Source organism: Canis lupus, chromosome 6 (assembly GCF_003254725.2).
Source record: "Canis lupus dingo isolate Sandy chromosome 6, ASM325472v2, whole genome shotgun sequence".
NCBI classification, from domain to species: domain Eukaryota; kingdom Metazoa; phylum Chordata; class Mammalia; order Carnivora; family Canidae; genus Canis; species Canis lupus.
The window spans coordinates 62,757,889-62,770,669 of NC_064248.1; the positions used below are offsets into that span (position 1 = coordinate 62,757,889).

At 40.2% G+C, this 12,781-nt stretch overlaps 1 protein-coding gene across 11 annotated transcripts in view; it reads left to right on the forward strand.

Annotated features, from left to right (window-relative positions):
* MCOLN3 (mucolipin TRP cation channel 3) overlaps positions 1–12,781 on the forward strand; it is a 44,893-nt gene that overhangs the window by 28,738 nt on the left and 3,374 nt on the right. For 10 of the 11 annotated variants that reach the window (XM_049111734.1, XM_049111738.1, XM_049111737.1 and 7 more), the window contains 7 exons: positions 1,312–1,396; positions 1,478–1,574; positions 5,518–5,617; positions 8,807–8,919; positions 9,003–9,152; positions 11,720–11,821; positions 11,931–12,053. In XM_049111734.1, coding sequence (XP_048967691.1) covers positions 1,312–1,396; positions 1,478–1,574; positions 5,518–5,617; positions 8,807–8,919; positions 9,003–9,152; positions 11,720–11,821; positions 11,931–12,053 — 770 coding nt within the window. The remainder of the gene's footprint in view (positions 1–1,311; positions 1,397–1,477; positions 1,575–5,517; positions 5,618–8,806; positions 8,920–9,002; positions 9,153–11,719; positions 11,822–11,930; positions 12,054–12,781) is intronic. The other variant, XM_049111739.1, reaches the window with a different exon arrangement.

Consider the following 12,781-nt stretch of genomic DNA (forward strand, 5'->3'; position numbering starts at 1 on the left):
AGGAACCAGAACCAGGACTTAGAATAGAATGGCTTATTTTATATATATATATATATATATATATAATTTATTTATTTATTTATTTTTTTTAAGTAGGTTCCATACCCAGAGTGGAGCCCAGTGCAGGGCTTTTAAACTCACAACCCTGAGATTAAATTAGCTTAAGTCTTTAAGTTAAAAGTTAAATGTTCAAATGCTTTTCAAAATAGTCGCTGGGACATTCTTTGGAGGAGGATAGTAAAGGGTTACAGTACAAATTAGTGAAATCTTCTAAAATACTGTCTTCCTTTTTTTTAAGTGCTTAAGGAGAAATAATATTTAAAAAAATAGGTCCCTTAAATTCAGAAAATTTTATCTTAGGTACTACAAGTGCTTCACGTTTATGCTTAGGATACAAAAAAGAGAGAAGGGACTCAAAGTTTAGGCTCACAGAGGCAGGGAGGAAGATAGCATTCTATAGAAGACTAATGTGAGAGTTCAGGTCTCCTACCCCTTACCCACTCCAGAAATGCTGTAGCCACTTGTGTCTTAAAAATAAATGACTCATTCAGTCAGAGAAAGACAATTACATGGTTTCACTCATATGTTTGAATATAAGAAACAGTGCAGAGGACCATGGGGAAAGGAGGGAAAACTGGGAAGAAATGAGAGGAAGACAAACCATCAGAGACTCTTCACTCTGGGAAAGAAACTGAGTGTCGCTGGAGGGAGGTGGGTGGGGGATGAGGTGGGGGTGGGGTGACAGGGGGATGGGCATTAAGGAGGGCATGTGTTGAGATGAGCCCTGAGTGTTACACCCAATGGATGAATTACTGAACTCTACATCTGAAACTAATGATGTATTAGATGTTGGCTAATCAAATTAAAATTTATTTTTATTTTTTTCTTTTTTAAAAGAAGCAACTCAGAATTCTTCACCCAAATTGCTTCTAAGAGCCTTTTTAAAATTTTTTAAAAAGATTTTATTTATTCATTCATGAGCAACAGAGGGAGAGAGGCAGGGACATAGGCAGAGGGGGAAGCAGGCTCCATGCAGGGAGCCCAACGTGAGACTCGATCCCGAACCCTGGGATCACGCCCTGAGCCAAAGGCAGATGCTCAAGAGCTGAGCCACCCAGGTGCCCCCGAATTAAAATTTAAAAAAGAAACAACTCATTGTAACCAAGTGGTACCGACGTTTAGCTTTTAAATCTGAATTCAGAAGAATAGTAGAATCGGAATATCTAGTCTTAAATGCTCTATCCTTTCAAGATGCAGGTCACTTCTTTATTTTAGGCTCTGTGCGTGACATTGTGCTCCTTTCCATGGCAGAGTGTTTCTCTGTAGAGCCAGCTGAGCCTTTCCACGTCGGAACACTGGAAGAAAATAAACTCAACTTAACGCTGGACTTTCACAGGTGAGGGAGGCAGGTGGGAGGGCAACCTCTGTGTCTGTGCGCATAGGTTTCCGCTGCACTAAAGCCTCCCCTGTCCCCTAGACTCCTCACGGTGGACCTGCAGTTTAAGCTGAAGGCCATTAATCTGCAGACCATTCGGCATCACAAGCTCCCTGACTGTTATGACTTTACTCTCACTGTAAGTGTGGGCTGGGCTGAATTTGGTTCCAGTCCCTGAATTTTTGAAGAAAAATTGTTTGACTTAGTTACACGCTTCATCTACCTGTATTAAAGCATGGTCAAATGTATGGGATGTCTGCACTTGAGTGTGCAGAGAGGAAGCGTTGGTATAGCTGCCTTTATTTCGTGATGGTACCTCGTTTACTTGTTAATTATCCTCTGTACCTCAGTGTAGGTTCTGGGAGGGCAGGGCCTATGCCTTGTTCAGTGCCTGGCACAGGGGAGGTGTTCAAATATAAAGGAGCAGAGGCTTCTGGGTTCTCTATAGTTGGCCCTTACCAGTCTGTGGCTGTCGGCTTACGGTCATTGCCAAGAGTTCTTGCTGCTGAGGCTCCTCACTGCAGGGGTGTGCGGCCTGTGGGTTATTGTTTGCAGTACCTTCCGTGGGCTGTGTCTGGATGCTCTGGCTCCTCCCCCTTCAGCACACGCTGTCGCATCTTTGTTCTCTATATTCCAGTGGCACGTGGAACTATTAATGCTCTCTAGAGAGCACAGGATGCCTCTCTTGTGAGTTGATCACCTCATTAGGCTCAGGGTCAGTAATCCAATGCTGAGTGGGGCATATGTGGAACTGCATTTGATACAACTTGCCTTCATACGGTCCAGATTGCTGTTGCTTCGGCAGTACTTCGTACCAGAGCTACGTTCATGATATTCAACTAATTGGCTATGAGAAATCGAGTTTTCAGAGGTTGAGGTTAAAAAAGTTTCAGAATATAGTATAATTAATAATTATTCATATCATTTAACAGGAAAAAACACTAATACTATAAGACTATTTTGTATTAGGCTACAAATTTTGATCCTAATATTAGTCAGGAAGTTATGAGTTTTCAATATTACTTGATTTTTAAAAAAAGTGAGCCGCTGTCCACAGTCTTCTCTCTTGTCCCTCCTCTCCCTTACCACCCCCTGTACCACTCTCAAACTGAGAGTCACCTTTCAGAAGTTTTATCATTCTCAAGGCTCAGTTCAACTGATCTCCTCTTTGTGGATTCTTTTTGTGATGCTTCAGATAGGAACACATACTATGCTCTGAACTTCAGGGTTTTATTTTTATATATATTTTTTTTAAGATTTATTTATTTATTTATGAGAGAGAGAGAGAGAGAGAGGCAGAGACACAGGAGGAGGGAGAAGCAGGCTCCATGCCGAGAGCCCGATGTGGGACTCGATTCCGGGACTCCGGGATTGCGCCCTGGGCCAAAGGCAGGCGCCAAACCACTGAGCCACCCAGGGATCCCCCTTTGGTTTTGTTTTTATATTTTATGTAGGCTCACCCACCTTCTCTTTTGTTTTGTGCATTTCTAGGCTTTTATCATCAGCTCTACTAGATTGAAAGCTCCTGGAAGGCAGGAATCATTTTACTAATCTCTGCATCCCTCAAAGCACATAGTAGATGACTCAAATACTTGTGGGATGAATAAATGAAACATTTGTAAAATGTAGGCCCCTTCCCATGACTCAGTACAGTGATGAGAGCAACCTGGCCTGTTAGCTGCATGCAGCTGTTCTGTTTTTCCTGTTATTGCAGATTCAACCCAAGCTATGCCTGTGCATTGTGGATTTAGTGTTGTGTCTCACAGAACTATAGTAGAACTGATGCCCTAGAGGGTGGTTTAATAATAGTTCATGTTTACTTATAACTTTATGGTTATAAGTAAACATGAACTGGGGCACTATATGCTGATTTAAAATGCAGGGGCTTTGGAATCAGGCAAGCCTAGATTTTAATCTCGTTCACCAGTTAGTAGCTTATAACTTTAGGCAAATTACTTAATTGGTTTGAGTTCCAGTTTTCTCATTTGTTAAAACAGAATTAATGCCCACCTACCTAACAAAGTTGTGAAGACATCTATCTGTTATTTGTCTACCTATCTAATATACTTCATATATATGAAATATATAAAGGACCTCCCTTAGTACCTGGTATATAACAGCTATTTATGAAACTTTCCTGGGTGTGCCTGTAATTTGGATTCATCATGTAAAAATAATGCATTAACATTCATTCACAGCGGTTTAACATATTCTTGCATCATATATTTTGAAACTATTAGGTATATAAACATCTAGGATTCTTGTGTTCGTTTGAGGAACTAACTCTTACATCATTATGAAATGGTACTTTTTATGCCAGGAATATTCTTTGCTCTAAAATCTACTTTGTTTGACTTTAATATAACTACCCCAGCTTTCTTTTAAGTAGTGTTCCCCACTCTTTTGATATTAAGGTATTTGTGTCTTATGTTTAAAGTGGGTTTCTTTCTCTAGACAACATAGAGTTAAGTCTTGCTTTTTTCTGTGCTATCTAATCTGTTCTTAATCCCATCCATTATTTTTTCTTCTTTGTTTAAAGAATTGAACTTCTTTGGAGCCCTCCTGAGATGTGATTGACATTGAGCCAAAGTGTATTTACTCAGCAGATATTTAGTGAGCACCTACTATTTGTAAAGCCCAGAGACTGTGTGGGGAAAAGTATGGGTTCTCCTTGGCAAAGATTTCTGACTCATTCAAATAATATGAAGCATCTTTCCTTTGTGAGGCCATGGGCTGGGTCCTCCAGCAGCTGTGGAGGTATGCGACACTGACAACACTTTAAGTTGCTTGTCAAGGAAAGATGCTTACAGTCCAACATGAGAAACGGAGTGATCAGACTCACCAAATTTATTTGAAAATTTATATCTGCAGGCATGTCTGGTTACCCCACATGAAGAAGCTTCAGTAAAACTCATTTAAATGACAGACTTTTTTGTTTTTTTTTTGAGAGAGAGAGCACAAGTGGGGGAACAGCCGAGGGAGAGGTAGAAGCAGGCTCTCTGTTGAGCAGGGAGCCCAGCAGGGGCTCAGTCCCTGGACCCCGGGGACATGACCTGAGCTAAAGGCAGATGCTTAACTGCTTAACTGCCTGAGCCACCCAGGTGCCCCTAAATGGCAGACTTTTGAAAGGATGTTTTTCCTTTAGGACTTGAGAGAGGAGGCACTAAAAACAAGCTGAACAAAACCAAAACTTATCTCCTTGCTTTCCCTATCCCGATAAGGGGAAAGTGGAGAGAGCTAGAAGGGGGAGACAGTAGGAATATGAAAGTTGTTCTGGTGTGGCTTTGTCCTGCTGGGTGCCTGATGTCCTGAAGTGGTGATCCTTGAAGCAAGACACAGCTGTTGACTCCCTGGCACCACATCCTTTTTTATATATGGTACTAGAGTGACTAAGAAATCTAGGTCCAGGGAATCCCTGGGTGGCTCAGTGGTTTAGCACCACCTTCGGCCCAGGGCGTGATCCTGGGGTCCCGGGATCGAGACCCGGGTCCGGCTTCCTGCATGTAGCCTGCTTCTCCCTCTACCTGTGTCTCTGCTTCTCTCTCTCTCTCTGTCTCTCATGAATAAATAAATAAAATCTTTAAAAAAAAAAAAAAAGAGAAATCTGGGTCCAGAATGAAAACCTCCATCTGAAATGTTCCAAGCCTGAGATAATGAACCTCTGTCTTAGTAAGAATTATAACAGCACTGACGAACTATCGCCAGCTGAGTCCCTGGGTGGTGGGGAAAAGCATACTTGTATCAGCTCTTGTTCATACCAAGAGGACATCTAGAGGTAAAGAGGAGAGAGATCTCTTGTTTTATGAGTTGTCCAGAGCTGGAATACTGTCCTAGAAATATAGGATATTAGAGACTAAAAGATCTCAACCGAAGATCTTGTTCAACTTCCTCATTTCACAGAGAAATAAAGGGCATTTCCCAAGTTGAACAGAATTAGCATCAGCTCAGGGATGAGAGTCTGAGATGAGAATCTGGGTGGGTATCCGTTCACCTTAAAAGATTTGTTTCCTAATTAATATATAGAGACGTCTTGACTTTAAAAACTATAGCTGTGTTTTTGACACTTTTCCTGTTCTTCACAGATAACATTTGACAATAAGGCCCATAGTGGAAGAATTAAGATAAGTTTAGATAATGATATTTCCATCAGAGAATGTAAAGACTGGCATGTATCGGGATCAAGTAAGTGGTGAATTTTACTAGTTTTGAAAATGGTTACTAAATAAAAGAGCTATTAAATTACTGGGATATGTGGAGCAACAAATGAAAGAATTGGAGCATTCTCAAGTTCCTAATTCTCTGCAAATAGATCAACTCATTGTAGGGATCTGGTGTTCCAGGCAATTCATAAGTTATTAGTAATTGAAATGACTTTTACTGACCTCTACATGTGCCCTCACTGGCCCAGTTCTTACCAAAAAGTGCACACGACCCCCCAGGAAAAAAAAATCACATATGCCCAAAGTAATATTTATTGAGTGCTTACTGCATAAGAACTTCCCCCTACATTTTAATACTTTTAAAATTTCCTCGAGATAAGCAGCATCCCTATTTACACAAACTAAGAACCTAAGGCTTAGAAGTAAATCTTGGTGCCAGTAGTCATTACAGCCAGGGAGAATTCAGGCTCACCTTGAAGCATCCCGCACATTATATTTATATTTAGGAATGAGGAAAGTGCCCATTCTTGGAAATATGGATATGGACATGCATTCAGCTATAGTCTAAGTACCATTGAGAATTTTGGGGCTGAACTGGAGAAAATTGACTGGAAAAGAATGTATCTGTCTCATTTTCTAGCTCCTTTGGTATGTTATACTGGACTAAGTCAGGGGTTCTTGGATTCTAGTGAGCAGAAGAATCAAGGCAAGGCAGTCCACAGGTCTGGGGTGGGACCTAGGATTGTGCAGGTCATCCTTTTCCATGCAATACTTAGAAAATCATTGCCTTACGGCTTCCTGTTCGTGGATTCACAAAGTTCAGAAGTGGTAATGAGATAGTAAGGAGAAATGAAATTAAACTTCTTCATTCTGGTGTGTTTTTTTTTTTTTTCACTATTAGGTAACTTCAAATATATGAGGCTCTTGAATCACAAATTTCACTTCAACTATAAAATTGTTTATTTGAAAGACAAGCCTGTTATATCATCTGTAACCATTGCAATACTCCTCCACAAACTTTAGAATAGAGAAAATGAGAGCATATGAAGGTACCTGGCACTCAGGCTTTCTCTCAAATGTTTCTTAGTTTTTAAGTTTTTCTAAAGTAGATATAGACATTTTGGTAACAATTACATGCCCTTTGGCCAATATTAATGGAATGCTTCATTATAGAGTTTTGAACTATAGAACTATAGTCTTAAGTGCTTATCTTTTTATCAGTCTACCTTGTCAAACAAAGACAAGCTCTGTAGCACAGCACATGACAGCGGAGACCTCTGCTCACCTTCTTCACCTGGCTCTAATCATGGTGGCTAGCACTTTGTGCTTGAAATTCTCCGGAATCTCTACGTGGGTGGCTCCGCCTTGTCACTCAGGTCTCATCTGAGACCGGCTGCAGCTTACAGTGCCTTCTAAATGAGCCTCTTCTCCCCATTCCCCTACACCAGCCTCTCTCACTTACACCAGTGGTTCTTGAACTTCAGTGTCATTCGAGAGAGCTTGTGAAAATGTGGTTTCTGATTCAGTGGATCTAGGGTCGGGCTAGAGAGTATGCATTTCCAACAGTTCCCAAGGGATGCCAAGAACCACTAATACAGAGTGACAGATGCTGGAGACAGACTGCAAAGGGTTGAATCCTGACTCTGCCACTTACTGGCTATGGAACCTTGGGCAAGTTTCTGTGACCTCTTTGTGCATCATTTTCTCACCTGCCAAGTGGGGGATAATCACACACACCCCTTTATTGGCGTTGTTGTGAGGATCAAATGCATCAATACATATAAAGTGCTTAGGACTATGTGTGGCATAGCAATACCTGTTAGTTATTATGCTTTATTTTCTTCATATCACTTACTCCTGTCTGAAAGCATTGTGTTCATTTACTTGTTTACCTCCCTGCATGTCGCACTGCAATAGAATAGAAGTTCCACAAAGTCGGGGTTCTATCTTGGTCACCACTTGGTATGCATTCAGCTATAGACTGAGTATTCTCAACATCTAGAAAAACACCTGACACACAGTGGGCTCTTAATAAATATTTTACACCCAGATAGTATATTTTAGTAAAATGTGCAGGAAGGCTAACTGTATTAAGAACAAAATACCATAGGCTGATAATTAAAGATCTATTATTGATGGTTGTAGTAGTTTTTAAAAGAAGGATTTTTTAAGACAAGCTTTTATTTATTTGACAGAGGGAGAGGGAGCATAAGCAGGGGGAGTGGCAGGTAGAGGGAGAGGCTGGCTCTCCACTGAGCAGAGATAGGGGGCTCAATCCCAGGATCAGGACCTAAGCTGAAGGCAGATGCTTAACCAACTGGGCCACCCAGGTGCCCCTAAAAGAAGGAGTTTTAACTTTCTTTAAATACTCATGGGGAACACTTACCAGTTGTTTTTGCAGAAAGAATGTCTGAACTATCTAAATTATTCCAAAAAGCAAAGTGAAGGGTTCCGATAAAATTTGAAAATGTTTCTAAAGGATGCAGAAAGGCCTGAATCAGTGGAATGGCTCATCATATTTTTTGAACAAGAGATTCTACATTATGTATATGCCAATTCTCCCCTAATTTATACATTTAACATGAGTCCCCCCCAAAAAATTACCAGTAGGATTTTTATTGGAATTTAACATCTGATCCTAAAGAATATATGAAAAACTAAGCAAGAACATCCAACAAAAATTCCAGAAAAGAGCAATGAGAGTTATTTGTCTTAGGCATTAAAACACACAAAAACATCAAAAGGGTAAAATATGGTACTTGAATACATACAGTAATTTGGCAGCTGATACGGATGGCATTTCAAATCATTGGGAATAGGATTTAGTCTTTTGATTGCCAAAAATAAAAGATTGTTAATTTCCAACAGTGGAGAAGATGTGGAGTTATGTGTCAGTGTGTACACTGGTACGATCTTTTCAGAGGACAATTTCTTAGGATTTCTTTTCAGAATTATGTATATGCCTTACCCCAACAATTCCACCTTTATATATTCATTTGCCTAAAGAATCATGTGCACCTGTGCATAGAGAGGATTTGGAAAATTGTTGTAGCAGAAAAAACAGATTACAATCTGAGTGTCCTTGTAAATGTTAAATATCTGTACTGTGGTATGTAATGCAGCAGTTAAAATAAATGAAAGAAAATAAAAGAAGTAGAGGTCACCATATTGATGTTCCGCTGCATAAGCAGGTAATGCTCTTTCCTTCCAGTTCAGAAGAACACTCACTACATGATGATCTTTGATGCCTTTGTTATTCTGACATGCTTGGCTTCACTAACCCTGTGCCTTCGATCTGTAATTAGAGGACTTCAGCTTCAACAGGTAGGGCTTCTCGCCCTCTAGAAATGCTTCGGCCACTGTGATTGACAGAGAAATTCACTGTGCCTCCCCTCTTTTCTCTAAAGGAATTTGTCAATTTTTTCCTCCTCCATTATAAGAAGGAAGTTTCTGTTTCTGATCGAATGGAATTTGTCAATGGATGGTACATTATGATTATTATTAGTGACATGTTGACAGTTATTGGATCAATTCTGAAAATGGAAATTCAAGCTAAGGTAAATTTTTTCCATTTATACCATGATTAGTATCAGATTTGCACTAATATTTTTCCAGAATGTGAGAATTTGCAGAGTAAATGGTTTCTTTCAAACGTTATGTTGAGTAAACTTCAAATCAGTAGCAGTCTCTTAAATCTTGTCAGGAAATCTCTTCATGATTCTTTAGGCACACAAGCCTCCGTGTCAGAATCATTTGGGGATCTGGTAAAAATGCTCCGTGTTAGACTGACTGAATCTGAGCTCTGGGAGTGGGCCAGTGAATTCTTACCCCATGGAAACTAAGGTTTCACAAGAAATGCTAGAATCTTCAACAACAACAAAAAAAGTAGGACTGGGAGTGAAAGTGAAACCCACCTACTACTATTTGAGTGCTTGCAGTTGCTGCCCTTTTCTTACTTTGCCCATTGATAGGCTATAAGGTTTTCCATTTTTTAAAGAGTTTATTCATTCATTCATTCATTCATTCATGAAAGAGAGAGAAGGGAGGGTAGAGTGAGAAGCAGACTCCCTATTGAGCAAGGAGCCAGATGCAGGACTTGATTCCAGGACCCTGAGATCATGACCTGGGCCAAAGGCAGATATTTAACCAACTGAGCCACCCAGGTGCCCCCCCAAGGTTTTCCATTTTATTTTATTTTATTTTATTTTATTTTATTTTATTTTATTTTATTATTTTATTTTAATTTTATTTATTTTTTATTTTTGGTTTTCCATTTTAAATTAGGATTAACTTAGCCTAGAAATCAGTTGTACCTCCAAAGCAAAAATCAAATGAAAAAAACAAAAACCCACAACCCTATATTGTTCAAACTAACCTTATTCAAATTTATATTTTTCATATTTTTTTCTTTTCTGAAAACTCTAAAACCCCTGCCCCATCCTCACTGTTCACTGATGACCTTCTTTCTATTTCACAAAAAAACAAGAAAAAAATAGAAATTCCACTACCTCCCACTTCATTTATCTACCTACCAGCATCGGTTCTCTACAGCACCCTTCCCATTAGCATGTTCTTTCTTCTTTTTAAGAGACAAAAATCTCAACCTAGTTTCCATCTAGCTACTTCCCTATTTTTTTTGGCTCCCCTTCATATAGCAAAAGACCTCAAAAGAGTTGTTAATCTTGTTTCTAATTCTGCTCCTCCCATTCTCTATAATATCTGTTCCAGTCAGGCTGCCCTGCCACTCTGCAGAAAAATGTTCCTTCCAATGACCACCAGTGCTGCTAAGTTAAATAATCCATTATTTATCCTCATCTTGACCTATCAGCACATTTTAACACTGCGAGCACTCCCTTTTTGATGATGCACTTTTTCACTGGGCTGTCACCCGGTTTCCCTCCTACATCACAGGCTGGTATTCTGACTCTCTTTGCTGGCTCCTTCCCACCTCTCCAACAGACTGAAGTGACAATGCCTGAAGGTGCAGTGCTTGCACATATTCTCTTTCCTGCCACTATCTGGGTGATCTCATCCTGTCCCATGGCTTTAACTAGTAGCTCTCTACCATTGATTTTTATTTCATTGATTTCTAAATCTATATCTCTAGGTTAGAATTCTTCCCTGAACTCTGATCTCAAATATCCTACTGTTGATTCCACATCTTCATTTGATGTCTACTTGGCTCCTCAAATTTAACATACCTAACACAGAACCCCCCAAATTTCCACCTCTATGGCCCAAACCTGCTTCTTCATAGTCTCCGTTTCTGATTTCAGTTAATGGCAACTCTTTTCAGTAGCTCAAGACAAAAGCCATAGATGCATCCGTGACTCTTCTCTTTCACTAATCCCATCTCCCCTCCATCTAATCCAAGAGGAAATCCTAGCAATCTATCTTCAAAAATCGCCTCTTTGCCTTCACCATGACCAGGCTGGTTCTAGCCACCATCAGCTCTTATCTATATTATTGCAACAGCCTTCTCACTCTTCTGACAATCTGCTCTTAAACCATAGCAGCCCAAATGGGATCATATCACTCCTGTTCAGAGCTTTCAAATCTCCCCAGCCTATCAGATTGAAATGCAAAGTTGTTAAATTACCCATGAGGCCCTAAACCACCTACCCCCTTACATCTATGACTCTACTCTGCCTGCTTGCTCACTCCAGCCTGCCTCCCTATCTTGCCAGGCACCCTCCTACTGTGGGGCCTTTGCACTAGCTAGTCTCTGTGCCTGGAACACTCACTCCTCTCCTAGATTTTTGCTTGGCTTGCTCCCTCACTGCCCTCAGGTCTTTGTTCAAATATCACCTTTTTAGTGAGACCTTCCTGACCAGCCCTATTTAAAATGCAGCCCAATAGCCATTCTTTCTCCCCTTCCCTGGATTTTCTCAACACTTACCATCAGCTGAGGTATTGAGGGTTTTATTAATTTATTTCTATTACTTTTCCCCACATACACTAGAATGCAGCTTCATGGGGGAAGGAAATCTTGTCTCTTTATTCACGTATTTGTTCTCAGCACCTAGAACAATGTGCCTGATTCATATCAACCCCCAAAATATTTTTTGCCCAAATGAATTCTGTTAAATAATCTCTTTTACTCCCCTGCCCCGCTCTGTTTTAGAGTCTAACAAGTTATGATGTTTGTAGCATACTTCTTGGGACTTCCACCATGCTTGTGTGGCTTGGAGTTATTCGATACCTCGGCTTCTTTCAGAAGTACAATGTAAGGATTCCACGGATCGCCACGCTGTTGCCATTCCTATCTTTCTGAGTTAGTGCACTGCTTTGGCTGAGGAACAAGTGGATTCTAATGGCCTCTCTTCCTTTCCTAGCTCCTTATTCTGACCCTGCAGGCAGCACTGCCCAGTGTCATCAGGTTCTGTTGCTGTGCCGCTATGATTTATTTAGGCTATTGCTTCTGTGGATGGATTGTGCTGGGGCCGTACCATGATAAGGTACCAATAAACAACTTTTTCCTGTTACTATTAAGCTCCTACATTAGTGCCAGGGGCTTGTTAGCCCTTTAAAATGAACTCCTTCTATTTTGTGACTCAGTCTGAAAATGTCGAAGGTAGTATTATCTGGTGCCATGTTTATAAACTGGTAAGGTGTGACCAACTTGAGAGAATAATTGATTCACTCAACTACCTCACCTCCTCTCCTGGAATGTATCAGATAATTATGTCTTTGGTTAGTTAGTTAGTTAGTTAGTTAGTTAGTTATTTCCACCAATGAGGTCAAGACTAGATTCATCAATATATATTAGAGTAGGCTATTTAGGCAAGACTTGGAAGTGTGACCTTATTAAAAAAGGTAGTATAGGGAGAAACTTGAAGAAATATTTGAAAATTTTGTTAACAGAGTTATAGTCTTGATTGTAATGCCATTACCCTAAATGGAATGAACTTTCAAATAAGAAGTATGAACATGCATGCTTAGGACTTGGGTATCTCTAGTGTTTCTAGAAGGGTTCAGAGGTTTTTCTAGGATCTCTTTCTATGTAGGTCAAGTGGGCGGTAAGACTTGACTCAGAAAAGCACTTAAGGTGCAGCCTAGCCCCTTCTGCTTCAATTCAAGCTGTCCCATTAAGGGGAGCCTCAAGAAGGAGCTGGTCATTCCAGGAAAAATAGTAGATGTTATAGAGGTTGTGTATACCACACAGCAAATGCTTATAGTTACGTGA